At 44.4% G+C, this 27,926-nt stretch overlaps 1 protein-coding gene across 2 annotated transcripts; it reads left to right on the forward strand.

Annotated features, from left to right (window-relative positions):
* The first annotated feature begins 2,122 nt into the window (after nucleotides 1-2,122).
* LOC129345462 (protein PML-like) lies at nucleotides 2,123-25,984 on the forward strand. Of its 2 annotated transcripts, none has more exons than XM_055002630.1 (8): nucleotides 2,123-2,230; nucleotides 5,027-5,505; nucleotides 7,468-8,048; nucleotides 9,571-9,608; nucleotides 11,366-11,624; nucleotides 19,927-19,985; nucleotides 22,512-22,641; nucleotides 24,501-25,984. In XM_055002630.1, exons 1-8 carry the CDS (start codon nucleotides 2,180-2,182, stop codon nucleotides 25,226-25,228), a joined length of 2,325 nt encoding a protein of 774 aa, XP_054858605.1. In that variant the 5' UTR covers nucleotides 2,123-2,179; the 3' UTR covers nucleotides 25,229-25,984. The 2 variants fall into 2 exon arrangements, with proteins under 2 accessions (XP_054858605.1, XP_054858606.1); XM_055002631.1 differs by having other exon boundaries at nucleotides 24,505-24,637.
* Nucleotides 25,985-27,926: the final 1,942 nt, after the last annotated feature.

The following is a 27,926-nucleotide window of genomic DNA, read 5'->3' on the forward strand; positions in this document are numbered from 1 at the left end:
ACTCTCCCATTGAGTGATATTAAAAAGAGTCCAGTAGCACCTTTAAGACTAACCAACTTTATTGTAGCATAAGCTTTCGAGAATCACAGCTCTCTTTGTCAGATGCATCCTTCGTCTTAAAGGTGCTACTGGACTCTTTTTGATTTTGCTACTACAGACCTACACAGCTAACTCCTCTGGATCTATGACCATTGAGTGATGGCTCTTCAAACAAGTCTTTCATTTGGATATATACTTACAAAATCTTCCTTATCCACCTAATTCTGTATTGTTGGCTCTGACCAGCAGCAGCTATCCAAGGAAGTCTCTTGCCCCACCTGTTCTTTTTAACGGGCAGTGCTAGGGATAGAAGCCAAGACTTCATTAAAAAACATAAAGTCCAAGCCCCTGCCCCCGTTAATGATCTACTTGCTGCTTTCGTAACACCATGTAACTTCTGCAAGCAAATGCAAGTTAGGAGAATTCTGCAAGGAATTCCTCCACTCAGTTTCAGAATTCAGATCAGAGCTACCTCTAGGTTTGCCAAACTCCGGGTGGTGTCAGATATTAAATTTTGGGCCTATGGATTTTTATACCTTTTAGCTAACAAGGGTTAAAGCTTGTAAGCAGGGCTTTTTTTCTGGGAAAAGAGGTGGTGGAACTCAGTGGGTTGCCCTGGCACAGCGGGCAACTCTTGGCGGGAGGTGGTGCCCCTGGTACCACATGTGCGTGCGCAAAGTGCACACATGCTCCCAATGATGTCACTTTGGGTCAGCTGGAACAAGGGGGGAGTTTTTAAAAATCGCCCTTGGCGAAAATGGTCACATGGCTGGTGGCCCCGCCCCCTGATCTCCAGACAGCGGGGAGTTTAGATTGCCCTCCCCGCCGAGGATAATCTAAACACCCCTCTGTCTGGAGATCAGGGGGCGGGGCCACTGGCCATGTGACCATTTTCAAGAGGTGCCGGAACTCCATTCCACCGCGTTCCAGCTGAAAAAAAGCCCTGCTTGTGTTTTTTCAGGCCAAACACTATGAAACATATAAAAGCAGAGCTTTGGATTGAATTTTTCCAATATGTAGCAGGTGGCACAGGCTGGCCGTTCGACTCAGCTTTCTGTTGAAGGAGCCGAGCAGGTTTCACAATAAAGTGCAGCTGCCAACTTGAGAAATATTTCTATATATCCACCTCCCCTCCCCCATGCAATTTTATCCAAGACAGAATGAATGAAAGAGAGGATGAGAGAGCAAATGTGGGTTTAAAACCCAGGCCAAGAGAAATCCTGGTACAACACGAGTAAAAGATACCAGAAATGAGAAGGTCCCCAAATATCCTTGACCCGAGTGACTAGAAAAGTGCCCTTGTCCACTCTAAGGTTCAGATCTCAGAGCGCAAAGGAACTCTTCAGGCAGTACAATTGGCAACGAAAGAAAAAGGTTTATTAGGGTGGCCATCTGATGCAAACCAGAGAAGCTAGAATGCATGCCCTGATTTGACCTAGTACCCACTTATTTGTCTTTTTGGCCATCCATGGTATCTGCAAAACTCTCCTCCAGCATCACATTTCAATTTTCTTCCTGTTTTCTTCACTGTCCGACTTTCACATCCATACATCGTAATGGGGTTGGTTCCCAGAGAGACAGAGAGATTATAGCTAAGGGACCGAAAATTAAAAATCCTCTACAAACTACTTATCCTACAAACTGGAGAAAATTTATGTTTTAGAAATCTAGTTGGTCTCTTAAGGTGCTACTGGACCCGAATCTGGTTCCCTGTCAGTGACTCTCTTCCAAACCCAGACTTAAGGTGCGATCCCACATATAGTTGGGTCGTTCCAACCCCCAGATTTACAAGGCACTGCTGCATAGACAACACCCCTCTCAATCCATTAAAGTCAACGGGCTTAGAAGGGTGTGACTCTGTTTAGGGTTGCATTGTTAGAGGGGTGTCTGCAGTAGAAAGAAAGGAACTTTCCCCCCTAATTGGGTCAGAGGGAGCGAGCAGAGAGACAAAGAGAGAGAGGTTGCAATTTCAGCAGAGGACTGGGGGCGGCGGGGGGGGAGCGGGAGGAGGAGAAACCGAGTGGGCTGTTCCCTGCCATTCAAAGAAAGCGAAACTGGATTTGCAAACCGAGGAGGCCTCCATTGCTGGAGGAAGCTGTCGTGCAAGAGAGGGAAGGGGGGGAAAGGAGGTTAAGAAACCATGGCTGAGGAGGACAGCTGTGGACCGGACTCTGCACCACCAGAGAAGCAGGTAAGCCCCTTCCCAGGGTTCTGGGGGGCAGGTGAAGCTCAGCCCGGCTACTGCAAAGTTTGCAAAGGAAAATTTTTAAAAAATAGAAATGGATTTGCTGGCTGCACTTCCCGGCGTGCCAAGTGCAAATGGAGAGCTGGGAATTGCACCACGCAGAATCGGGCCGGGGCTGTCTCCGGGGGTGGGGGGTGTTTTTGTCCCTTCGGCGGTAGAAGGCCCACTGCGTAGACTCCGCCGCAGCTGCGTTCACACGTGGCATTTGGAGGGGATAGTGGCGTTTTGGAAAAGCTTCTCTTTTTTTAAAAAAAAAATCCAGGCTTCCTTGAGACCAGAAAAGCAGAGCAGGGGGGGGTGAAAAAACAAGAGAGACTTGCCTCCGTGTTGAGCTAGCATTCTGCTTGCAGGGAGTTATTAGGGGAGGTTGTAATGGAACATCAAGGCGAAGTTGGACTCTGTAGAGTGGTAGGGCGCTGTGCGCTTTACCACTTCATCATTAGTAAGCCAGGAACCAGACACTCAGGCACTCCAGTTTAAGCCAGTTGACATCAGTGACGAAGAGAGCTGTGGTTCTTGAAAGCTTATCCTACAATAAAGTTGGTTAGTCTTAAAGGTGCTACTGGACTCTTTTTAGGATTGCACTGACAGAGTAGATAATAAAAAGAGTGGGTAGAACTAGATTTCCCCATCCCTTCATTTTAATGGGATGTTCCTATTTCATTTTTTTAAAAATTGCATTTACACCCTACCTTTCTCCCCAGTTAAATTGGTGGTTGGAGATTTGGTGGTGATCCAGGCCACAGAGATCAGTTCCCCTGTAGAGAATAGCTGCTTTGGAAGATGGACTCTATGACTTTATGACTTCCCAAAACACACCCCTAAAATCTCCAGGAATTTCCCAACCCAGAGTTGGCAACCCTATTTGGTACAATAGCAGTACAATCCTAAGCAGAGCTACTCCAGTTTAAGCCCATTGAAATCAATGGCTTACGTCATTATCCTCTCCTCCATTTTTATCCACACAACAACCCTGTGAGGTGGTTAGGTGTGCTTCCCATAGTAAGCAAAAAGAAAAACACATTGGGACAGTGCTACGGCTGATATTTTTGAACAGGGAATTTTTGAACAGAGAAATGCTGCATGCCTTACTTGTTTTCAAAGGCACAGGTAGAGAGAAAAGGACAGGTGTGTTTGTTTTCTAGAAAAGATCAGGGGCCTTGGTTTATGTGCAGAACTCACTGTGAAAATTGGGGGGCTGCTGCCCTGGGGACAAAATAGGCAGGAGGAAATGCGGGAACTCTTTTATTCCATCTCTGTATTGAACAGCCAGAACTAATTAAAATAGTGAGTCTCTATGGCCGTGCGTCCCTATAAGTGGTAAGACGTTGCAGGCAGTATTTGGTTTCCTTTGGATGAGAGAGTGCTGAAGATTTAATAATAATAATAACAACAACAACAACATTCGATTTATATACCGCCCTTCAGGACAACTTAATGCCCACTCAGAGCGGTTTACAAAGAATGTTATTATTATCCCCACAACAATAATCACCCTGTGAGGGAGGTGGGGCTGAGAGAGCTCTGAGAGAGCTGTGACTGGCCCGAGGTCACCCAGCTGGCTTCAAGCGGAGGAGTGTGGAATCAAACCCAGCTCTCCGGATTAGAGTCCCGCGCTCTTAACCACTACATCAAACTGGCTCTCATTTAGGGTGTTGTTGATATTTTTAAATATAAATTTAATTGCTTTCAGTCACAGGTTGTTTGTGACTATGTTTGGCTGTAAGGACAGAGCCACATGGATGCATCTCGCACGTTGTGTGCTGAATTGCAGCATTTTTTCTTTGAGCTGTTTCCCCGTTGCTGTCTTTCTATCGTTTCTTTTATTTTCTCTGTGCTTTTCCCAATCTGAGAAAGCACAGATAAACAACGAAGAAGCCACAAATAGAAAACAACGATGCGAGGAAACTCAGAACAAAATTGCTGCCGTTCGGCTTCCAAAGCGCACGATTTCCATATAACCAACAAATCACTGTTGCCATTTTGTCCCATGTCAGACTAGGATCTGGGAGACCAAGGTTCAAATTCCCACTCTTACCACGGAAGTCTTGTGCTAGTCACACTCTCTGAAGCCTAACCTACCTCACAGGGTGGTTGTGTAGATAAAATGGAGAATGGGAGAACGATGTAAGCCACTTTGGGTCTGGGGAGAAAAGTGTGATATAAATGAAATAAATAATAATAATCTGTATTTAAAAACCAGGATTCTCTTCCTCATCTCCTCCCTAATTTAGTGGCTGCAAGGGAGACTTTTGTATCATAATAATAACAACAACAACAACAACATTCGATTTATATACCGCCCTGCAGGACAACTTAACACCCACTCAGAGCGGTTTACAAAGTGTGTTGTTATTATCCCCACAACAAATACCCTGTGAGGTGGGTGGGGCTGAGAGAGCTTTGAGAAGCTGTGACTGACCCAAGGTCACCCAATTCACGGTCTACACAAACCCTAACCAAAAGACTTGGTTCCAGATTAATAATAACATTCAATTTATATACTGCCCTTCAGGACAACTTAATGCCCACTCAGAGCGGTTTACAAAGTACGTTACTATTATCCCCACAACAAAACACCCTGTGAGGTGGGTGGGGCTGAGAGAGCTCTGAGAAACTGTGACTGACCCAAGGTCACCCAGCTAGCTTCAAGCGGAGGAGTGGGGAATCAAACCCGGTTCTCCAGATTAGAGTCCTGCGCTCTTAGCCAGTACACAAAACTATGTCCTGTTTTTCCTACAGGCTATGGATGAAGAATTCCGGTTCCTGTTGTGTGAGGGGTGCCACCAGGAAGTTGGATGCCCCAAACTCCTGCCCTGCCTTCACAACATATGCACCGAATGCCTTCAAGAAACCAAACCTTTGGACCGCTGCCCTGTATGCAGCGGTCCGTGCTCCCAAACGGACGGGACCCCCGTTCAGGACAACTTGTTCTTTGCAAATCTTCAAGCTAAGCTAAGCATCTTCCAGATGATTAAGAGTGGCCAAGACTTGATTTGTGACAACTGCAAGAAAGAGGGAACATACTGGTGCTCGGACTGCAAAGAGTTTCTTTGCATCTCGTGTTTTGAAACCCACCAGAGGTACCTTAAGAAGGAGAGCCACGAAGCGAGGGCAGTGAAGGATCTCAGAGCAGATTCCAGCAAGGAATTCCTCACCGAATTCAAGAATATCTCCGTCATGTTCTGCCCCAACGCAGAGCACAAAACGCAGAATCTAAGGTAGGTTGTTAACTGTTCATTGAGAGCTCCCCTTTCTTTCATAGGAGTGGAGTTGGGCTTCCCATCCAAGCCCTGACCAGATTTTGGCTGCATCTACACATTGCATAGATTGTACTATGATTGCACTAACATTCATGCGCAGACATTTTCCCTGCGCCCCCACCACCAGAGGTGTTTCGTTGTTTTTGTTTTAATCAGCAATTGAATATTGTTATAATGTTATAGCCATCTGGGTATTGGGCTATCTTAATGCTCATATGTCAGTTTCCCACCAAAAGTCTCGCCTATTTCATTGCAGAGATATAATGGGAAAGGCATAGCTCTGGAACAAAAGGGGCTAACGAATTTTTTTACAAAATGAAGTTGCAGGGAGTGGCATTTGTAAAGTCTCTAGCATGTATACAACACTCTGTAGATGTTATCTCAGGGCCAAAACAGCTTGATGCTGGATGTGCCACTCCTGGAGCTCGTTCAGAAGTGTCAGTTAGCCCATCTGCAACCTTAGGGACAAAAGCAGATCTAGATAGGTAGTTTATTTTTCACGGTCAATGACCAGCAATTAACAAAGACACCAATAGAAGGTACCGCAGAAGGGAATAAAACATCAATAAAATCATTCGCATGGGTAAAATCATTCATAATACAGTAGTATAAACTTTAAAATTCTCGGTGGTACAATAAAATCATTCACTTAGACACTAAGGATTTCCTGATCCTTGACGCAATCCAGCCAAATTTGGCTACCTGATGCGTGATCTTAGGGTATCTATCTGAAAAGAAACCCCTCAGAGTGCATATCCTTTGGCTATGGGTAAGGGGCAAAGTTGAAAAAAAAGGAAGAGATTTGCGAAGATTGCTATACACCTTGCAATCAAATATAATGTGTTCTAATGATTCTATCCCTCACAGCAGGGACAAATCCTTTCCTCATAAGGGATTTTTTTAAACTTCCCTTCGAGGACAGCCGAGGGAAAAACATCCAGACGCATTTGTGTAAAAATTCATCTGTACTCCTGATTTGGTAGGTTGAGAAGATAAGGCATAGGCATTACCCTGTTGGGGGGCTCCAAAAGATCTCGCCATGTCTCTATTCTGATTCTAATTTCTCTATTCTGATTCTAATTCTGATTATGTCATGTTGCCTTGCAATATCTAATATCCTCTCTTTTACTATATCTTTAGCTTTTTCATAACCCATAGAGCACAGGTATTGTTTGGAAAGACCGCGTAGAAGTAACTTCTTATCCAGCACCCTAAGCCATTGGGGGGGCAAAGGGAGATCTATATTTCAAGCCTCCCGTTCTAGTGCGCATACTCTGATCTCCAAAATGCATTCTAAGTTTCATTCAACATTCAATTCTTCAATTTTCCGTCTGTAACGATTTTTTCTCCAACCTTAGTTGAGCACCAATAAATCAACACTGCATTGAGGATAAGGGGATTTTTCAACCTGAGGGCCACATTCTGGGTCTCTGGTCACTCTGGTGCTGGACACCGGAAGAGCTGCTAAAGTGGCCAGAGACCCAGGTGTGTCTCTTTCTCCCTCTTTCTTCTTTGAATAGCACTTGATCTCCAAAGTGTTTCATGCGGGGGGGGGGGGGATCCAGTCTGCCAAAATTCCTGGCAAAGCTATTTGAAACTGGATGAAAAATCTCTCCAAGTTGTGTCCCTTGGGACATGTGTTGTCCACCAATGCGCCATTTGTAAATGGTGCATTTAAAAGCTACGTCTTGTAGCATAAATACCATACAAACTGTAAACGTAAAAACATACAACATAAATACACATACAAAGAAATTAGAGAACTGTTGAGAAAGTTAGAAATGAATGCAAAAAGAATCAAAATATGGAATATTTGCTCCACCCGTTGCAGTACGTTCACCAGTGTGTGGATAAAATAACCTACGCAGGCTGAGGTTCCCGCCGGCAGTAACAGAGTTCTATGCTGAATTTAATTCACAGCATCTACTGCAAAGCATGTGCACGTTCCATGTGCTGCATTTGCGCCGTGCTGGACTCCCAGCACAACGGTCACCATTGCCACATCCGAGAAGAAATCGAGCGCAGGCAGCACGAACTACAGAACGTGAGCACGGAGCTGAAGGAGAAGAAGGTCTGTTACGATAAGACTTGCAGCAACCTTCGGGAGCTGGTGAGCAACATGGTCGAGGTGAAGAACGAAACCCGGAAGCTGATCCAGGAGAAGGTGGCCGAGATGATACGGCTGGTGCACGAGAAGGGGGAAGAGCTCCTGGCAGCCGTGGACGAAAAGCACCACTGCCAAGTGGAGGACGTGGAGGAGAAGTTGAAGAACGTGGAACACATGGCTCAGAGGATGGCGTCCTGTGAACTGCTGGTGGAGAAGATCCACCTTTATGCCTCGGATCAGGAGGTGATGGACATGTACCCTTTCATCAGGGAGTCCCTGGAGGAGCTCAAAAGGAAGCAGCCGCCTGCAGTAGAGACCCAGATCGAGGTGGGAAACTTTGCAGAAGTTGAAACCCAGCTCCAGGCTTTCTATGGACGAGTGATAAAAGAGGAAGGTAAGAAAGTCCCCTTATTTCAGGAGGTATCCTTATCTTGGCCAGCGTGGCTGTGATTGTGTGGGATGGAGTGATGGATTAACCTGGTTGGGATTCTGGAAAATTCATATCGGAGCAGTGAATCTCAGTGCTCCAAACTGCACAGTATGAGAAACCTGTAATTAGGATTTTCCATAGTTAAAGGTAGTCCCCTGTGCAAGCACCGAGTCCTTACTGACCCATGCGGGGGACATCACATCACGACGTTTTCTTGGCAGACTTTTTACGGTGTGGTTTGCCATCGCCTTCCCCAGACATCTACACTTCCGTAGTTAGGGGGTTGTTTTTTGCTTGCTGCAAAACATCCCCCTTGCTTGTTAATTTGATCAAAGACGGAGCACGATGTTTAACCCTTCAGTGCCGTTTCCCCATCATAAATTGACACACCCACCCACAAGCTGTTACTTGTTTGGAGATGATGCGAGAGAGGAGAGCTACATGGGCCGTGCTCGTCTTCTATCCTTGTGAAGCAAGTAGCAGCCAGGGGGTTGGTGATCAGGGAAAGAGATAGGGAAGCGAAACATTAGAGTTAGGGTTCACCCCTCCAAAGGGACAATAATAATTAGTAATAACGCTGCTAATAAAATTAGCGATTGCCTACTAAGTAGTGATTGCCCCAAACATGAATCCAATAAGTAACCGCAAAAGAGGAAAATGGAAAGAGATGCAGTCTGCCTTCACACATGTTGAATAACGTGCATTAGCAGTAGTTTTGCGATTGGATTTTCCTGCTTCCAGTTTCAAATGATTGCTGAAGTGCATTGAAAGTACTTTATCCAACCTGTGTGAAAGGAACCGTAATCAAATTAACATCAACGAATATTGTGAAATTGTCAGTGATCAATAAACACTGAACAATATATAGATGTCTTTGGAACGTGTGTATCTAAGTTTATTCCCTGTGGCATACACTTGCCAAAATTAACTCATCTTTGGTCAGTTTTGCCATGGAAAAGTATGTACACCACCTACGAGCCTGTTGATACACATTTTCCAAAAACTTCAGCTTGTTTAGTGAAAATAACATTCAATGAGGTCGAATGATTTCCAGCTAGGAAACAGACGCAGGTTTCAGGATGCATTAATGACTAGGGAAGCCAGAGGCCAGTGATATACCTGTAGTAGTTGGAAGTTCCATAAAGCCAGTGTGGTGTAGTGGTTAAAAGTGTTAGATTAGGGTCTGGGAGACCCAGGTTCGAATCCCTGCTCTGCCATGGAACTTCGCTGGGTGATCTTGGGCCAGTCATTCAGCCTAGCCTACTTCACAAGGTTGTTGTAACGATAAAATAGAGGAGAGGAGAATCATGTAAGTCACCTTGGGTCCCCAGTGGGAAGAAAAATGGATTACAAATGAAGTAAATAAATAAATATAAATAAGAGCTGAAAAGCAGCCTGTGCAAAGTTGTCTTAAGGGGGAATGAAACCATTTCTCCCCCCTCCCGACCTATTTTCTAATTCCCTGTTGTTTCATTCTTTTTTTTAGAAGCTGCTCCAGCTATAGTCAAAATAGCATCCAACCAGGTGAGAGACGCTATATCGCTTTTGGGTTGCCGTATTCACACGGCGATCGTCTTGACGGTGCACCGACAATCTTTGGATGCCCTCGTATGGCCAAATGCCTCTGCTTACCTAAATAGCACCCTCGGGAGGAGCTACCACAGCCTAGAGTGGGCTGTGTTCAGGCCAGTTGTCTCCCAGATATGCCAAGAATAACTATAGTTGCTCAACAAGATTTGAGTCCCATAGTACCTTAAAGGCCAACAAGATTTACAAGGTGTAAGCTTTCGAGAATCAAAGCTCTCTTCATCAGAGAATCAAAGCTCAGCCTGGCTTTTAACAGGGAGGGATGCAAGCAAAGGCAGAAGCCCAAAGATGTTTCCCAGACGTTTTGTGGAGGGGTATTTATGGCAAAAGATTTGGGCAGATAGTTTGTCTTTGATAGCCACCATTCTATATAGGAGATTCCTTGACCCTTTACCATCTACAGTACTCTCGGTCCTTCCTCCTATTTCCCATCTCTGAGTGTGTGTCTGTCTTTTCCACAATATGTTTTGCTGGCTTCTCCCATGCCTATCAAATAACCTTATGAAGCTTCTGTATTCCAAGTCATAATAATAATAATAATAATAATAATAATAACAACAACAACAACAACAACATTCGATTTATATACCGCCCTTCAGGACAAGTTAATGCCCACTCAGAGCGGTTTACAAAGTAAAGAGAGAAAATGAACATAGGGTATACATGTAGTATTGGTTTAACCTACCCAATAAAAGTTTATTAAAAAAAAAAAGTATGCCATTATTATCCCCACAACAAAACACCCTGTGAGGTGGGTGGGGCTGAGAGAGCTGTGACTGACCCAAGGTTGCCCTGCTGGCTTCAAATGGAGGAGTGGGGACTCAAACCCGGCTCTCCAGATTAGAGTCCCGTGCTCTTAACCACTACAACAAACTGGTTCAGATCAGCTTCCTCATACAGTCTACTCTGACTGGCTCTCAGGCAAAGAAGAAACTCGTTTTCACACTTTCCACCTGAGACTGTATGTGAAAAACGGGTGCTCCGCCACTGAACAACAGTCTCTCCCCTAAATTGATTTTGCCACTCACTGCCCAGTCACCTGTCCATTGCGTGTCCACACTTCTTCAGTGCCTCCGTATCACTGGAGCATTGGCTCCTGTGCTAGATACAGAGCAACAAGATAATACAGTGAAAAAACAGGTGCTGCGTCACTAATAAGGTCCAGTATGTCCTAAGTGCTGTAGCATTGCCCAAATAGTTCCACTTGTCCACCATAGTCACAACATATTTTCAGTGGGGCTCATTAGCTACCATTTCCTGCATTCCTTCCAAGAATGCAAGCCCACTTGAAGTTAACGTGACTTGCCGATTTCCCATCCCCACCACATTTTTCAACCTAAATCCTTGTAGGTCCCATTCTCAGCTATTCCCTATTACTTCAGCTTGCCTCCCTTAGACCTACTTCAAGATCTTGGCTCGTTATAATTTCCCACCAGAAAGATTCTGACTGCTGTCCTTTTTCACTCTCCCCTGGCAGTTGCAATCTGGAAGGGTTCCCAGCCACCACGTCAATACTTTGTTTCTGAAATCCCTCCCCCCAAAATGTATATGGAAATAAATCACGATTTTTCTTGCCCTCTCATCCTTTAATACTGTAACTATTCTGAATTCTCTATCACTTTCTCAAGTATTATATCCTTGACTCCCCTTGGAACTATCAAAGAACCTTCAAGAGCTATGTTCTTATTTTCTAGGAACCCTTAGGAAAGTCGCCGGCAAAAAGGAAAGGTGAACAAATGGGAAACGCCATTCAGCCCACTATAAAAGTGGTCAAAATTGAATCTGATGACGATGAGTGGAAACTATCAGCCAAACAGGTGGATCTAGAACAACCAGGTACCAGCTTTGGGGGCCATCCCGCAGGGAACGAAGGCAGCCTCTGGAAAGGAGAAGATACAGAAGTCGTCTTCGAACCCGTGCTCCTCATTTGTTCTTCACAGTCATGCAAAACAAGTAGGTCAGGCTGTTGGGAGTCTTATTGGGCAGTGATCTAAGGTTCTAGATCTTCCTTTAATGGCCAGGCAGCCTCATAGGGCCCCCTGAGCTGCAGTCATGTGATAGGCAGTCCTATGATGTTAGAGTGCTATGACGGGAAGACGGGTCAGAGTTTTGACTTAAGTCTTCCCACTAGAAACACATTGGGCATTGCGGAACTGACTAGCGAGGAGGGTGTCTTGGCTGGAGAAGGAGAGGGGCAAAGAAATTGCTTTGGAGGAAGTGTCAGATATAAAATTATGGGATAACTTTTAGCTAACAAGTGATAAAGCTTCTAAGTTTGGTGAGAGCCAGTTTGGTGTAATGGTTAAGAGCATGGGACTCTAATCTGGAGAGACGGGTTTGATTCCCCACTCCTCCACTTGAAGCCAGCTGGGTGACCTTGGGTCAGTCACAGCTCTCTCGGAGCTCTCTCAGCCCCACCCACCTCACAGGGCGATTGTTGTGGGGATAATAGTAACATACTTTGTAAACTGCTCTGAGTGAGTGTTAAGTCATCCTGAAGGGCAGTATATAAATCGAATGTTGTTGTTGTTATAAGTGTTTTTCAGGCTGTGAAACATGTAAAAGCAAAAGTTTAGATTGTTTTTTCCCAATACAGAGCAGGTGGCACGGGCTGGACATTTGATTCCGCTTCCTATTGAAGGAACCGAGCAGAAGATTTCACAAGTGCAATTGGCAGCTTGGGAACTATTCTTGTGTACCTTCTCATGCAATCTTGTCTAGATGTAGACAAGAAAGAATGAATGAGAGAGAGGATAAGAGTGCTAATGTGGGCTGAAGACCTGGGCCAGGAGAAGGCCTGGTATAGCAGGAGTAAAAGATGCCAGCAGTGAGAAGGTCCTCAGATGACCTTTGCCTGTCTTAAATTTGGCACGAGGGACAAGGGAGATTAATCAACTCTCATCATCCTTAGACTTAAAGAGAATTTATTCCTAACAGAAGAGACATTTCTGTTTTTTTTTTTTGAAAAAATTTTTATTGGGTTAGAATATTATTATTTTTACATTACATTCAATTTTCCCCAAATTTTTCATTTCTAACCCCCTCCCTTTCCCCCCCTTTTGTTGACTTCCAACAGCTTTCCCACCCTTTGTCCCTTTTCCCTTACCTCTATTAAATTCCTCTGTCTAAAACAGATATACATTCTCCATTATATTAAGCAGTACATCTTTAACTACTTTTCTTATTATACACCCAAACTGTACGTCTTTAGATAAACAATTTATCCCATTTTCCAGTTTTGAATATTTCTATATATCATAAACCTATATATCATAAACCATAAAAATTTCCCACATTTAAATCAAACAAATCAAACAATTTGATTTGTTCTCTATATATTACTCATTTCATCTTTTTATGGTAATTCTATATAGCTCATCACATAATCAATCAATTTGACTCTTCTGTACATTCAGTTTGGTGCATATAAATCTTATCAAAGAAAGAAAATATTGTTAGTTACTCATTCATCATGTTTAAACCTTATCATTGATTATTCTCTATCAATGTTCTATCAGTTAACCTATACATATCTATATATATATCAATCTGTTAATCTAACTGCTTATGAATTCACATTTCTCTTCCTCCCCCGGTAAAGTCACCCCTCTTTTTTATACTTTTATTATACTTCAGTAGTTCTCAAACTGCCACAGTTTTCCTCCCACCTCCCATTTCTTCTCCAGATATTGTTTCAGCTTCTCCCAGTCTGTGTTAAACTGCCCTGAGTCCAGATCTCTCAGTTTTCTTGTCATCTTGTCCATTTCAGCCATATACAGCAATTTGTAGATCCAATCTTCAATAGTTGGCACTTCTTGTACTTTCCATTTCTGCGCATACAAAAGTCTAGCTGCTGCTGTCATATAAAATATTAACGTCCTATGATGGGCTGGAATTCCCTCCATTCCCAAGTTCAGTAGCAGGAGTTCTGGGTTCTTATTTATTTGAAATTGTAAAATTTCACTCATTTCTCTTATTATTTCACCCCAGTACTGCCTGGCTACCTCACATGACCACCACATATGGTAGAGGGAGCCCTCATGCTTCTTACATTTCCAGCATTTATTAGAAGTGTTCAAATTCCCTAGCGCAATCTTCTTTGGTGTCATGTACCAACGATAGATCATTTTGTAAATGTTCTCTTTAATATTAGTACATGTCGTTGTCTTCATTGTAGTTTTCCACAAGTATTCCCATGCCTCCATTGTTATTTCTTTATTGAAATTTATAGCCCATTTCACCATCTGTGTTTTAACTATCTCATCCTCAGTATACCATTTCAACAGTACTTGGTATACCTTGGATATTCTTTTCTTGTCTTCTTTAAGAAGGGTCTGCTCTAGTTCCGAGTTCTCTGTTCGTATGCCCCCCTTTGCAGAGTCCGAATTATATAAGTCTCTAATCTGTCTATACTGGAACCAATCATAGTTAGGTGATAGTTCCTCTTGCGTCTTTATTCTAAGTTTAGATACTTCAGTTTTAGTTATTTCTTTGTACGTTAAACATTGTTGTTCATTATCAACAGCTCTCGGATCAATCACCTCATATGGAACCACCCACAGGGGGGTTCCCTCTTGTAGGTAAATTCTGTACTTCTTCCAGATTGTATATAAACTTCTCCTTACAAAATGATGCAGGAACATCGAGTTGACCTTTACTTTGTCATGCCATAGGTATGCGTGCCATCCAAAAAAATTTTTATATCCCTCTAGGGCTAATAGTTTCTTATTCTTTAATGTCATCCACTCTTTTAACCAAACTAGGCAGATTGCATCATGATAAAGTCTCAGGTTGGGCAGTTGCATTCCGCCTCTTTCCTTTGCATCTTGTAAAACTTTTACTTTCACTCGAGGCTTCTTGCCTGCCCAAACAAAATCTGATATTTTCCTCTGCCATTTTTCAAATTGTTTAGAGTCTCTGATGATTGGTATTGTCTGTAGCAAAAACATTACTCTTGGTAACACATTCATCTTAACTGCTGCAATCCTACCCAACCATGACAAGTTCAATCTATTCCATTTGATCAAGTCTCTCTCTATCTGAGTCCATAATTTTTCATAATTATTCTTGAACAGATCTATATTTTTTGCAGTCAGCTCAACTCCCAAATATTTCACCTTACTGGTTACTTCACAATCCGTTGTTTCCATTAACAATTGTTGTTTCTGCTTAGTCATGTTTTTGCATAATATCTTTGACTTCTTTTTGTTAATGAAGAAACCTGCCAAGTCTCCAAACTCCTTAATCTTGTCTATCACTTTTGGCATGTTCTCCAGTGGGTCTTCTACAATTAACATTATGTCATCTGCAAATGCTCTGACCTTATATGAGTAATCCTTTATTTTTATTCCTCGTATTTCCTCATCTTGTCGGATTTGTATCATCAGAATCTCCAACACTAAAATGAACAACAATGGAGATAACGGGCAACCTTGTCTTGTTCCTTTACTAATCGTCAATTTCTTAGTCAGTTCATCATTCACTACAATTGCTGCAGTCTGGTCTCTATAAATTTCCTTGATTGCTCTGACGAATCTTTCCCCCAGTTGTAGCTTTTCCATAGTGGCAAACATAAAGTCCCAGTTTAAATTGTCAAACGCTTTTTCAGCGTCTACAAAGAAGAAACCAACCTCTTTGTCACAACGCTTGTCATAATATTCAATAGCATTGATCACTGTCCTTAAATTGTCTCTTATTTGTCTGTCTGGCAAAAAGCCTGCTTGTTCCTCCTCTATGACTTCCGAGAGCCACCCCTTCAATCTCTCCGCCAATATCTTCGCAAAAATTTTATAGTCATTATTAAGTAGTGATATAGGTCTGTAATTTTTCACGTTGGTCAGGTCTTGGCCCTCTTTTGGGATCAATGATATATTCGCTTCACTCCAAGTATCTGGAATCCTTTGATCCCTAAGAACTCCATTCATCACCTCTTTTAGGAATGGTGCCAGTTCATTGGCCATTGTCTTATAAAATTTAGCCGTAAGTCCATCTGGCCCTGGCGCCTTTCCTAGATTTGCGGATTGAATTGCCTTGCTTATTTCCTCATCAGTTACTTCACTGTTCAACTTATTTCTCCAAGCTTCCGAGATTTCTGGAAGTTTGGTTTTCTCCAGATATGATGCTATTGATTCTTTGTTTACTTCTTTTTTATTATACAGCTTAGCATAGAATTTATAAAAGGCTCTACTAATGGTAGTCTGCTCCAAACACGTTTTATTTTCTTCACAGATTTTATTTATTATTTTCTTTTCCCTTTTCTTCTTCAATTGCCATGCCAAATATTTCCCAGGTTTATTAGCACCCTCAAACGCTTTCTGATTCAGTCTTTTAAGGTTCCACTCCAATTCTTTATTACTCATTGCTGTTAGCTGTTCTTGAAGAATTTTGATTTCCTGGTATATTTTCTTTTTCCCTGGTCTCTTTTTTAACTGTGCTTCTTTGGCTTTTATTTTCTCCTCAATCTCTTGTCTTTTCTCCTCTTTCTTTTTTCTTGCTCTGCCATTTAAATCCATTAGTATGCCCCTTACAACCGCCTTGTACGCATCCCAAACTTTATTGGTTGGTACTTCTTTATTCACGTTGTACTGTATGAAAAACTTAGTCTCTCTTCTCAATATTTCCATATTCTCTCTTTCCTGTAACAAGTCCTCATTTATTCTCCAGGCTTTCCTTTTTCTCCTTTTTCCAAATTTCCACATAATTGGGTTGTGGTCTGAGCCTACCATCGGCATTATTTCTACCTCCTTAGTCCATAACGCTAAGTCTTTTGAGGCCCAGATCATGTCAATTCTTGATAATGTAAGATGCCTTGCAGAATAAAAAGTAAACTGTTTGGTTTTAGGATATTCTCTCCTCCATACATCTTCGAGAGTCTCTTGTTGAATCAACTCAAAAAAGAGCTTTGGCAATAGTCCTCTTTTCTTTTGTGCTTTTGTAGTCTTTTTGTCTAATTCCAAATCTGTCACTCCATTGAAGTCTCCAGCAAGAATTATCTGGTCATATGCAAGATCGTCTAAATGCTTCCTTAAATCCTCAAAGAAGCTTTCCTTTGCACCGTTAGGTGCATAAAGTCCGACTACCAACACTCTCTTTAAATTCCAATTGCATTCCACTGCTACAAATCTAGCTTCCACATCTCTCATAACAAATTTTGGCTGCAGCTCCTCTTTTATATACAACACCACTCCTCTTTTTTTCTTGTTGGAGGCCGCTGCAAATTCTTTGCCCAATTTTCCAGATTTTAAATATTTTACATCCTGTTTTCTGATATGGGTCTCTTGCAAACAAACAATATCACATTTTTGTTTTAAAAGCCAATGAAAAATATTTTTCCTCTTGTTCGGTGAGTTTAGTCCATTTACATTCCAAGATAATACTTTACACTCCATATTCATAGTTTTGTTGGTAAGTCTTTTTCATTGTCCTTAATAAATCGCTCCATCTCTCGCTCAGATCTGATGCGTTTTTTTGCCCCTCCAAACTCAAAGGACACTCCTTCCGGTAGCTCCCATCTGTACCTGATATTCATGTCCTTCAAAGTCTGAATTAGCACTTTATATTTTTTCCGGTCCAGTAACACTGATCTGGGCAGTTCCTTCATTATAATAATCGTCTTGCCATCAATCTCCAATGGATCTTGAAACTGTTTTGTCACAATCCTCTCTTTCATATTTCTAGTTGTAAATTGCACAATCACATCCCTTGGTAATTTCCTCTGGGTTGCAATTCTCGAGTTCACACGGTACGCCACATCTAGGATAGCCACAACTTCCTCCTCCTCCTTCCCCAGGTATTCAGCCAACACCTCAGTCATCTGTTCTTGCGCTGACTTCCCTTCCACTTCTGGCAGACCACGAAAGCGAAGCTGCTTCTCCATGTGTTTAGTTTCTGCAACTGACATCCTCCCCTTCACCAATCTCATCTCTGTTTGTTGCGTGTCTATTAAATTCTCCATCGCGTCTTCTACTGTTTTAACTCTCTGCTGCGTTCCTTGTAATTCACTACTAATCGTTTCCATACCTTTTTTCACTTCTGACAGCTCCGACTTTACTGTCTGTGTAACCTCTTTGACCTCTTTAATAAGCTCCAGTTTCGTGTCCTTAAGTTCTTTAATCATGTCTACAAGTTTTTTGTCCAGATTTTTATCCAGATTTTCTATTGCCGATTGCCACTCTTTTTTCGACATCGTGGGGCTTGCTTTAGCTCGCTCCCACGAATCTGCTCTCTTCCTTAACTCCGTGGCGTATAATTAAACGTTTTTCTTTTTTCAAATGTCCCAATCTTTGCCAAAATTAAAATTTTAAAATGTCCAAAATGTCGGGCGTCTTTTCTCTATGGTTTCTCTATGTTGCTGTAATCCAAAATGGCCTACTTCCTCTTCCGCTGAAGCCGCGACCCTTCCCCTTTCAAAAATGGCGATTCTCTACTTCCTGTCCTTCGGCAAAGGCCGCTTCTCTCCAGCCACTCTATTGTTGTTACGCACTTCCTGTCTCCCGTCTTCCCACAGCAGGTCTCGCGATGGTGTCTTTTTCCCACAGCTCCAAAACCACAGGTATTCAAAACAATAGTCCAATTTCTGTAATAACTTCTTTAAACTTAGTCTCTTTTAAAATACAACTCCTGCCGAGTCTTCACCTCCTTTTCGCTAGTCTGTTGCAGTTTAAAAATCTACTTTCTTTCCTCTCTGTTTTTATCAATCTGTCCCGTTTCAAAAGATAGCGATCTTTACCTTCTCTTCACTTTTCTCGGGTTGTAATCGCTGTTTCGATCTTAAATTCTCCTCTCAGCTTCCTTCCCCAATCGAAGCTTGGGTATGTAGGTCTTATGCCAGCCGAATTGGCCCCAAAACTGCCGCAGAGATTATAGCCGACCCGTCGCAAGGTGGGACCTCAAGGATCGGGGGGAGACTCGTTGGGTAGAGCCCCCCCTCGTCCGAGATCTAACTCACCCTAGGGTCTTGAGCGTTCTTTGCCTGCTCCCCACCTGAGAGCAGTCGGCCGCGGGCTATTTTCACCCCTCCGGCCGGTTAAAACGGCAGTCTGGTCAGCTCCGCGAATGGAGCTGCGTTAGACCTCCATGAATCCCAAACCGGAAGTCAGAAGAGACATTTCTGAATCTGCCTACACTAGAAAGAAATCTTGCCCTCCTGTGCCTTTCAGGGTGCATGCAAAGAGAGGCAAGAGATACGATGCCGTTGTCCCTACTGGCAAAAAAATTCATGGTGTCCCAATGGAGGTTTGCACACCACCTGAGGGTCCCAGCAGGCAATATGTTTGAGGTCTACGCAGTAATTCGGGTGATTTATTTTTGCACTTTTATGACTGCATTTTGCCACCAAAAAAAAATCAACCTAAGTAAGTCTAAAAAAATAAGTCTAAAAAACCTCTCGATTGAGGTTTGCAAACCAACTGAGGGTCCCAACAGGGAATCGATCCAGAGGAGTTAGCCATGTTAGTCTGTAGTAGCAAAATAGTAAAGAGTCCAGTAGCACCTTTAAGACTAACCAACTTTATTGCAGCATAAGCTTTCAAGAACCATAGCTCTCTTCGTCAGATGCGTGCCACTGGACTCTTCACTATTTTCCAACAGAGAATGTGTTTGAGATCTAAGCAGTAATTCAGGTCATTTATTTTTGCACCTTTACAACTGAGTTATACAAAAAAAAATCAACCAAAATAAGTCTTCTGTAGGCCAAGGAAAGATTTGATGGCTCCGGATGTAGTTGTATGTCCTAAACCAGGCAGATCAGGTGAGATCCCACCTGAATACTTCACTCAGAGCTCTTGAGAGGAAAGGTGGGTGACAAATTTGAAAACGGGGATGGTTCTCTAAACTGAGGAGAGGCAGCACGTGGGGGAGAATCAACAGTTTTGCAGATGGAATGGGCATAAAGAGAGCAGAGAATTTCTAAGACGGATTAGCTGAAACTAGAGCGTACCGTTACGTAGGACACTGAGGTGGCTTTCTTTTAGTGGGAGAAGGGAGGTTTTTTTTAAAAAAAAAAACTGATTTTAATCTGAAATGTTTTATTTATTACCTGTAAGGCACCTTAAGTGAAGAGGAAAAGCAGGGAGGAAGTCTTTTAAGAGAGAAATAAATACCAGGATCTTCACTTTCGCTCTGCTTTGCAAACAGAGGGAATCTTTCCAAGACATCTCAAACCTGCAGGGTGCTTGCCCACGTCTAACTGTTTAGAAAACGGGGACCATAAGAGACTAGACTGAACTGTTCTGATGCCCGGCTTCATCTCTTTCAGATGTCCCCAGTTTGAACAATTGCCCAGAAGATGAAAGCAGTGATGGTGTCGAATATGGGGTGAGTACAGAGGCTCCCTAAGACCTCCTGGGATCAGAATGACTCTGGCCTCCTGTGGTTCCATGGCTTTCCCAGCACACTGGCCGCTATGTTTCCCTAAGAGATGATCATTATCGCTTACATTATCCTTTTATACAGGGGTAATTTTGTAGAAAAAGAGCTGGAGGAACTCATTAGCATATGCCACGCCCCTTGCCATCACCGGAAATGTGTCGTTAGCATAACTGATTTGCATATGCCACACCCCCTGGCATCACCTATCCTGGCTGCTTTGGACCCAGTCCTGGCCATTCAGGGCCGAAAAGGGGCCCAAAATGATTGAGCCACTGCTGAACAAGAGAGTGATCCACCACCTGTCAGAGGCCCGATCCGGGCCATTTCGGCCCCAATCTAGGATGAAACGAACCCAAAATGGCCGAGAGTCAGGTGGGCGGGGCCACCTGACATGTGACCTCTTTGGGGAACTGCCAGAACTGCGTTCCTGCACGTTCCCCCTCGAAATGAGCCCTTCTTTTATATAATTTATACCCCACCAGTGGGGACAGAAAACTGCTTACCTCATTCTCGTGCCCTCCATTTTATCTTCACGGCAACCCTTTGAGGAAGGCGAGGCGGAGAGTGTAGCGATGGCTCAAGGTCACGTTCCATGTCAGAGTGGAGATTTCGAACCCGAGTCTCCCGGATTCTAATTCGACACTAACCACCACATCACGCTGGCTGTCGAGATTGTGGCATCTTTCCAATTTTACATTCCTAATATCCTGCATGCACACAGTATGTAGCCATTTCACAGACCGGAAACCAAAGTTAATTTCCCACCCCTGTGCATTAGCACCTACCTACTTCACACTCCGTTTTATCCATTTAAGAAAAGAGAACCTCTTACCTGCTAAAGTAATAGCAGCAGAACCATTCAGCTGACATACTGAATTGAGGGTAAGCCCCACTGGCGATAGTGGGTTTTTCTTAATTCCAAGTAAACATGGTTAAGATCAAGGCGAACAGAGATTTTTCTGCATCTCCAGATCTTGGAAAGTTAAGTTTTGGAACTGGGGGGAAAATAGTTTTGCTCAACTGGAGGTAATTTGCTTGATGTCGAGATTCAAGTTGGATGATAGTGAATACAAGAAATCCATCAGGTTTTGAATGCTTCCTGGTAGGAGAGAAGGCAAAGCTGTAGCCCCTGGCATGGACAACTGAAGATGAGTGGCTAGGACAGGGTGAATTCTGCAGTTCCGCATTCACCCCGTGCACTTGCAGAATATTTGGCACAGAACCTGTTACCTTGAAAATCCTCGCTTTTTTTTTGAGAGCACATTTCTACTCTAATTATGTGAGCAATTTCTGAAGGTGGAGCGGAACAGGAAAACAAAGCAAGATTGCCCTTCGTCAGTGGGCAAGACTAAATGTTCCCTCCCGGTGGCAGCAAGAAAGCTGGATAAGTTATGCAAAAGAAACTCGCATATGCAATTTTTTGTACCTGATGCAGACAGTGGTATTCTGTTTTTCTTAGGGTACCATTTGGATTATCTTGTCAAAAGGATTTTCGGAGGAGTTGGACATTTTTAGTAAACTCCCCCCCCCTCCCCACGCTCCCAGTTCACACACACAGGAGAAACATACAAATTCTCTTCCCCGTATGACCACCGTATGTCATCTCCATGCAAGAACTTTCTTAGTGGCATTAACAAATACGTTCTCAGAGCCACATGACAGTCTGACGAATAAAACTCTACTCTTGGCTTCTAACTGCCATCTTTTTCTTTCAAAGGCTTGCAGGGATCTGTCAGGGCCTGTGCTGTATCTGCCATCGGGAAACCCTTTTCTCTACGTGACAGCCTCAGCCAGTCAGAGTAGACGATACAGAGAGATGGTCCAATAGGCTGATGCAGTGTTAGGCACACCTCATGTTCTGGTGAGGGTGTATGGCTCACTGGGGGAGAAAAGATCCTGGCTAGCAGGGCTGGAAAAGACAGGACACTTGCTGCCTGTCAGAGTAGACAGCACTAGCTAAAGGAACCAACATTCTGACTCAGCCGGAAGCAGCTTTGTGTGTTCCAAGAAAGGCGTGGCAGCCGAGATTTATTTAGCTGCAAATAACTGACAATATAAACTTGCTTTAGCCTGACATCTGGGGGATTTCAATCAATGCCCGAGTTGCTCTCCATTTATTTATTTGCATTATTTATAATCCACCTTTCTCACTGAGACTCAAGGCAAATGACACAGTGTAAGTCAATACAATTAAGAGCTGGGACCTTCTTCCATGACTGAAAAATCTCCCAGTTTTGCAAACCTGGGAACAACCTAGCATTCCAAAACCTAGCAGTCAGCAATGGCCCTGCCAAATCTGTTCATTGGTGCCCTCAAAATTTACCAACTGGGACCCAGAATGATTGTTTCATGTCCTACTCGTGCACTGTAGCTGTCTCTGTCTACACACATGCGCACCTCCCTTCCTCAAGAAGGAGGCGTGATTGAAAGTTCGGGGGGCTGTATGAATAGCGCTTGTTATCCTCTCACCAGGACTTCAGCCTGCAAGAAGACACCAGGTCAGAGAACAGCCAAGACGAGTTCTTGAGAAGCGTCTTCAGCCAACCCAAGGAGCTTTTCTCGGGGCACGGAACCTTGGTGTTCTTCGACCTGAAAGTTCTACGTAAGAGGCTGCAGATTCGAACACAGTGCCCGGGTTTCGCTTGAGAGTACAGGGAGAATGTAGCCTATAATGCAAGGGGAAAGGGATCCTTGAGCTCTGCCCCCTGCCCCTATTCGTGGAGGATACAGCCATCAGTGGTTACTAGCCATGGTGACTGAAGGGAGCGTCCACATTCAGAGGCAGTAAACCTCTGAATACCTGCATTAGGAGGCGACATCAGGGGACGTCCTTTGCCTCGGTGCCTTGGTCATTGGGTCTCCAGGGCATCTAGTTGGCTGCTGTGTGAAACAATAGGCTGGCCTGGATGCTCCACAGGGGTGATCTGGCAGGACTCTTCTCTTATATTCTTGTGAGAGTGAATTTCCGCTTACATCCTAAAGAACTGCTGTGCTCCCTGTTAACCCAGCCTTGCGTTTTCTAGTGGCTACTCAGATCCCGTAAGGAAATACACAAGTTAGGGATGGTGGTAAGATCTCTCTCCAGCATCTGGGAGAGAGTTAATCGGAAGCAAAGGGCAGGAGAGTCAGGCGTAAGCAAAAAGTACTTCTTCACACGTTGCATAATTGTCATGTGGAACTCCCTGCCACAAGAGGTAGGAACAGCTGCCTGCTCAGACGACTTCAAAAGGAGATCAGACAGATTCGTGGAGGATAGTTCCCCATTAGTGGCTGTTAGCCATAGTCATCCAGGGAACTCAAGGCGGCTTGCATGGTGCCTCCATTTTATCGTCACAACAGCCCTGTAAGGTAGATCATGCTAGGAGAGAGTGACTAGCACAGCCACTCAGGACAGTGAGGATTTGAACCTGGACCTTCCAGATTATATGCCAACATGCTGGCCACTACACACTGGATAAATGGAACTTCCATGTTCAAAGGCAGCGTATCTCTGAATAGCCATTGCAGAGGTGGGGGGAGACAGCCTTCTGGAGGCATCTGATTAGCCACTATCGAGAGAGGAGGCCGGACTAGAGGGACCACCAGGGTTCTTCTTCTGTAAGAACTGGGCCTATAATGCAAGCGCAGGGGTGGGAATTTCACTGCGAGCTGTTCTTCTCACCCTCCAGTTTATCCATCGCCCCGCTTATCTCTCTTAATGCTCAAGTTGGGCGTAATCGAGGCTCTACACACTAATCAGCTGCAGTCCCGCTTCATTTCAGCAAGGTTGCTGCCCTGTGGCCCTGCCCTATGTGAAAAGCAGCATGCGTCAAAGCTCTTCCCCCTTTGAAAGAATAAAAAAGCAGGCCCAGCTGTCCTGTCAACAGGAAAGAATACTTCCAAAGGCCCTCGACTTCAAATATGGGGCAGTATCTTTCCACTTCTCATGTTCCACTTCATTATAGTTGTTTCCAACCCCAGGAAAGAGCATTCTTGGTGTCGCAGGAGCCGTGCAGAGGAACAACTATGCAGGTTGGAGGGGGAGGGAAATGTTGAAATGGTTCCTCCTTCCTCTTCCACAGTTGCACCTCCGCCCAGGGAAAGGGGCGGTTTTATCCCCTTACCCGTCCTCGTTCTTGCTCACTGACTCCCCATCCCATCCCGGCTGTTCCCTCGCCCATTTATTGTGGCTCTAGGAATGGGCTTGCCAGCTGTAGGAAAGAACTTGAGTAATGGGGTGAAATGTGGGGAAACAATGTGCCTTCTGCACATGGATGGTCGGATGAAACCCTCTAGGCCCTACATAGTGTAAGCTTGTGTGTTTTACTGGAGGCAGAGCCCCCCTTGTTCCTGCATTCTAGGGTAGGGTTGAGCTCAAAGATGCAACCCGGTTAGTTCTCAGTCCACAGGGCTCACTCAGAGTAGCTTTTCACGGCCCTTCTCGGGTGCCAAAATAAACCCAATCTCCCTCTTTTCTTGTAGCTAGGAGGGTCATCGACCTGGTCGCTGTCGTGGATGAAACCAGCTTCTTCTCGGTCTTGATCCAGCCACTGCCTCCACCCAGGGGAGTTATGAAGAGCGGTCTCTGTGAGAGCGGGCTGGAGAACTTTCTCCGTTACCTTCAGACCTTGCACCAACCCATCCTGGTGGGTTATGACCTGTGGTCCATGGACTTGCCAGTCCTGGTGGAAACCCTGGAGGCTCTCAACCAGGAAGAGAGGTTCAAAGCATCCGTTTTTGGCTTCTTGGATGCCCTGCCTCTCATTAAGGAGAAAATCCCAGATCTGCCTAGCTATAACATGAAGAGCCTAGATCATATATACCTTGGGGGGCAGCTGGATGATAGCCAAGCCTTCGATTGCGCCAAGACGGTGAAGGACCTGTGTACCGTTTTGGACATTAACCCAGCAGTGGAGACAAGGCCAGTGATCTCCTATTCCAGTTTGCAGTGTTACACTTCGCTTCAGCCTCTCCTGATGGAGAGGTTACTCGTCCGTTCCTCCGTACAGAGCTTGGCACTGCACGGCATCTGCCTTTCCACACTAGAGTTCATTTATCAAAATGACCCAGAACATGGGCTGAAAAGATTCTCCAAGAACTTGAATTCCAGGCAGATAAGTGGTGCAAAAAAAATCCAGCAGCTGAGCAGAGTTAAGACCTATTTCCAGGTTCACCCACCTGCAGCTACAAAGTCTGGGACACAATCCTAAATAATAGCCACTAACCTGGCTAACCTGTTCATTGTACAGATACTTCCTTGCCTGTCTTTGAGTTGGGTGGTTCTCCCTCTACAGGCTTTGATTTTTTTTGCACATTTGGTCGACCCCATTATACATGCAGGTATAAGCAAATTCCCAGGTGATAACCCTGCTACACAATACCTGAGTTCACCTTTTGTCCTGTCAAACAGACATGCATCGGGAATTGCCAGGTGAAACCAAGGAGTTCCGAGAAGCCGATACAACTGTGGCCCTTGGGAAAGCCGCGATATGCCAAACTGCGGAAATGTACATGTAATTTACATGTAGCCCATAGATCCATGCAAGTTTGGCAAACAGCAACTCCTTGGGGCCATTTCAGGTCAGGAAAATGGTACATGGGGGTGGCTTAAGCCCCCTCCCCATGTACCAGTCTGAATAAGTCCCCCCTCCCCACCATGCTTGAGAATCTTAAATTTAATCCAGCAACTCCCAGTGTATATCTGTTTGATGGGATCTGGTGCAAATTGGGGAACGATACCACGTAGTTAGGACCCCCAATGGTATCATAATCCATATCTCAGCAGAGGCAAAGGAGAAAATTGGCGTGCCAAAGGTGTTGAACATCATGATGACAAACAAGTGCTAGCTACACCCGTTGCACCATTCTCCACTGCTAGTGTGATGTTTCCGAAGACAAGTTTGTGCAGGCACGTTCCTTAGTTCATATAACTCTTGTGTATTCATTAAACTTGAGTGCCACTGAAAGTGTGGTTGCTACCCTGGATTTATTTAGGTTCTACCACACATGGCTACATTAGGGATGGATGTTGGTTTTATAGCTTTTTGTGTGTGAGAGATGTATGTATGATTGCTGCAAGCCTGTGGTCTGTGGGTCAGAAAGAAAGAGCTTGCATTTTTCTGCAAAAAAGCTATGATGCTGGAACGACTGGGCTGATGACAGCCACGAACACATATAAGCATGCCATATAATTAGTCAGTATACTGGGGCCGTGGCTTAGTGGGAGAGCGTCTGCTTGGCATGCAGAAAGTTGTAGGTTCAATTCCTAGCAGCTGCAGTTTAAAAGACCAGGTAGCAGGTGATGGGAACAGACATCCTGAGACCCTGAAGCTGCCTCTAGTCTGAGTAGACAATGCTGGCCTTAATAGACCAAGGGTGTGATGTAGTATAAGACGGCTTCATGTATCTTGTCAAGATCAGTGTTGTCTAGGGCTAGCACTGCGTCACCAGTGTCTCAAGTAGAAATCTTTCCCGTCACCTACTATGTGCTCTTTTTAAAAGGAGATGCCGGGAATTAAACCTGAGACATTAGGGATTAAACCTGAGAAATGGAAAGCTGAAGCTCTACTGAATGGCTCCTCCATAAAAAAATAAAGGCGTCCTTCCTCTGGCATTTGAAGCCGTACTGCCCATTTTAGCAGCTCCAAACTCTGCCACTTCATCCTGCTGCCTGGGTGGACCACACCACAGCCAAAACTAGAACCCAGGGTCCAAAACCACCTCGCACTCCAGAAAAGGAATTAGCTTGTTGGTGGCAGGCAGTTCCCTCCATTTGCTCCCATCTTTGTCTTAATTCGGTTCAGCACTTTATTCTGGCAGCATAAGCGAGGAGTCTCCATTTTCAACCGGAGCCAGTTCGGTGTAGTGGTTAAGAGCGGCAGGATTCGAATCTGGAGAACCGGGTTTGATTCCCCACTCCTCCGCCTGAATCCAGCTGCGTGACCTTGGGTCAGGCACAGTTCTCTCAGAGCTCTCTCAGCCCCACCCACCTTACAGGGTGATTGTTGTAAGGATAATAACACTTTGTAAACTGCTCTGCGTGGACGTTAAGTTGTCCTGAAGGGTGGTATATAAATCAAATTGTTATTAATCTGAAACCAAGTCTTCTTTGGGGTAGGATTTTTGCAGACCATGAAGTGGTTTTTTACAACCCTTGGGATTTTTCTGCAAGAGGTTCAACTGCCTGAAGACTTCCTTGAATAGTTTCTCCTAATAGACAGCCTTCGGGCTCCCCGTCCTGGTCCCAGGCGGATCCCTGGGTTTGGGCGGATGTTTCCATCGTCAGTCTCGATCCCGTTTTGGCTCATTGTGGGGAGGCCCAAATGGCAGTCTACTGGGCAAGAAGTTTGAAGGGAGTCAGGACTTAAAGCAAGGAGGACCAACTTTTTTTCAGCCTAGGAGTTGGACTCCCCTAGGCTGTTGCTATTCTGCTGTTCCTCTACCCCCCCCCATGCAAATTTCCAACGGAGGCCAGACCGTCCACAGGCAATGCTGCGATCCAGGGGTCCCCGACCTTTTTGACCCTGTGGGCACATTTTGAATTCTGACTGACACAGTGGTAGGCGCAACAACAAGATGGCTGCCACAAGATGGCTGCTGCAGGAGGCGGAGCCAGCCACAAAATGGCAACTACAGCGGCTTGCTTTCAGCCACACAGTGAAGATCCTTGTACTCTAGAAGCAGTTTTTGCCAAAGCAATGTTTTTAAAAATCTGGACAGCCAATTAATTAATGGCCAATCTGAAGCCATACTTTGCAAAAGCCCCACCTGGCCCCATGCGTTTTCTAAAAACTCGGTGGACATCACGTTGGGCAAGCCTGGCTGCAGTCCTATCTAGCAAGGAAGGCCTTTGAGGCCCTCGTGTCTGTGGATGTGCAATGGCCTAAGCCCTTTTTTTCTTCACTGGCT

The sequence above is a fragment of the Eublepharis macularius genome, chromosome 18 (genome assembly GCF_028583425.1).
Source record: "Eublepharis macularius isolate TG4126 chromosome 18, MPM_Emac_v1.0, whole genome shotgun sequence".
Taxonomy (NCBI): Eukaryota; Metazoa; Chordata; class Lepidosauria; order Squamata; family Eublepharidae; genus Eublepharis; species Eublepharis macularius.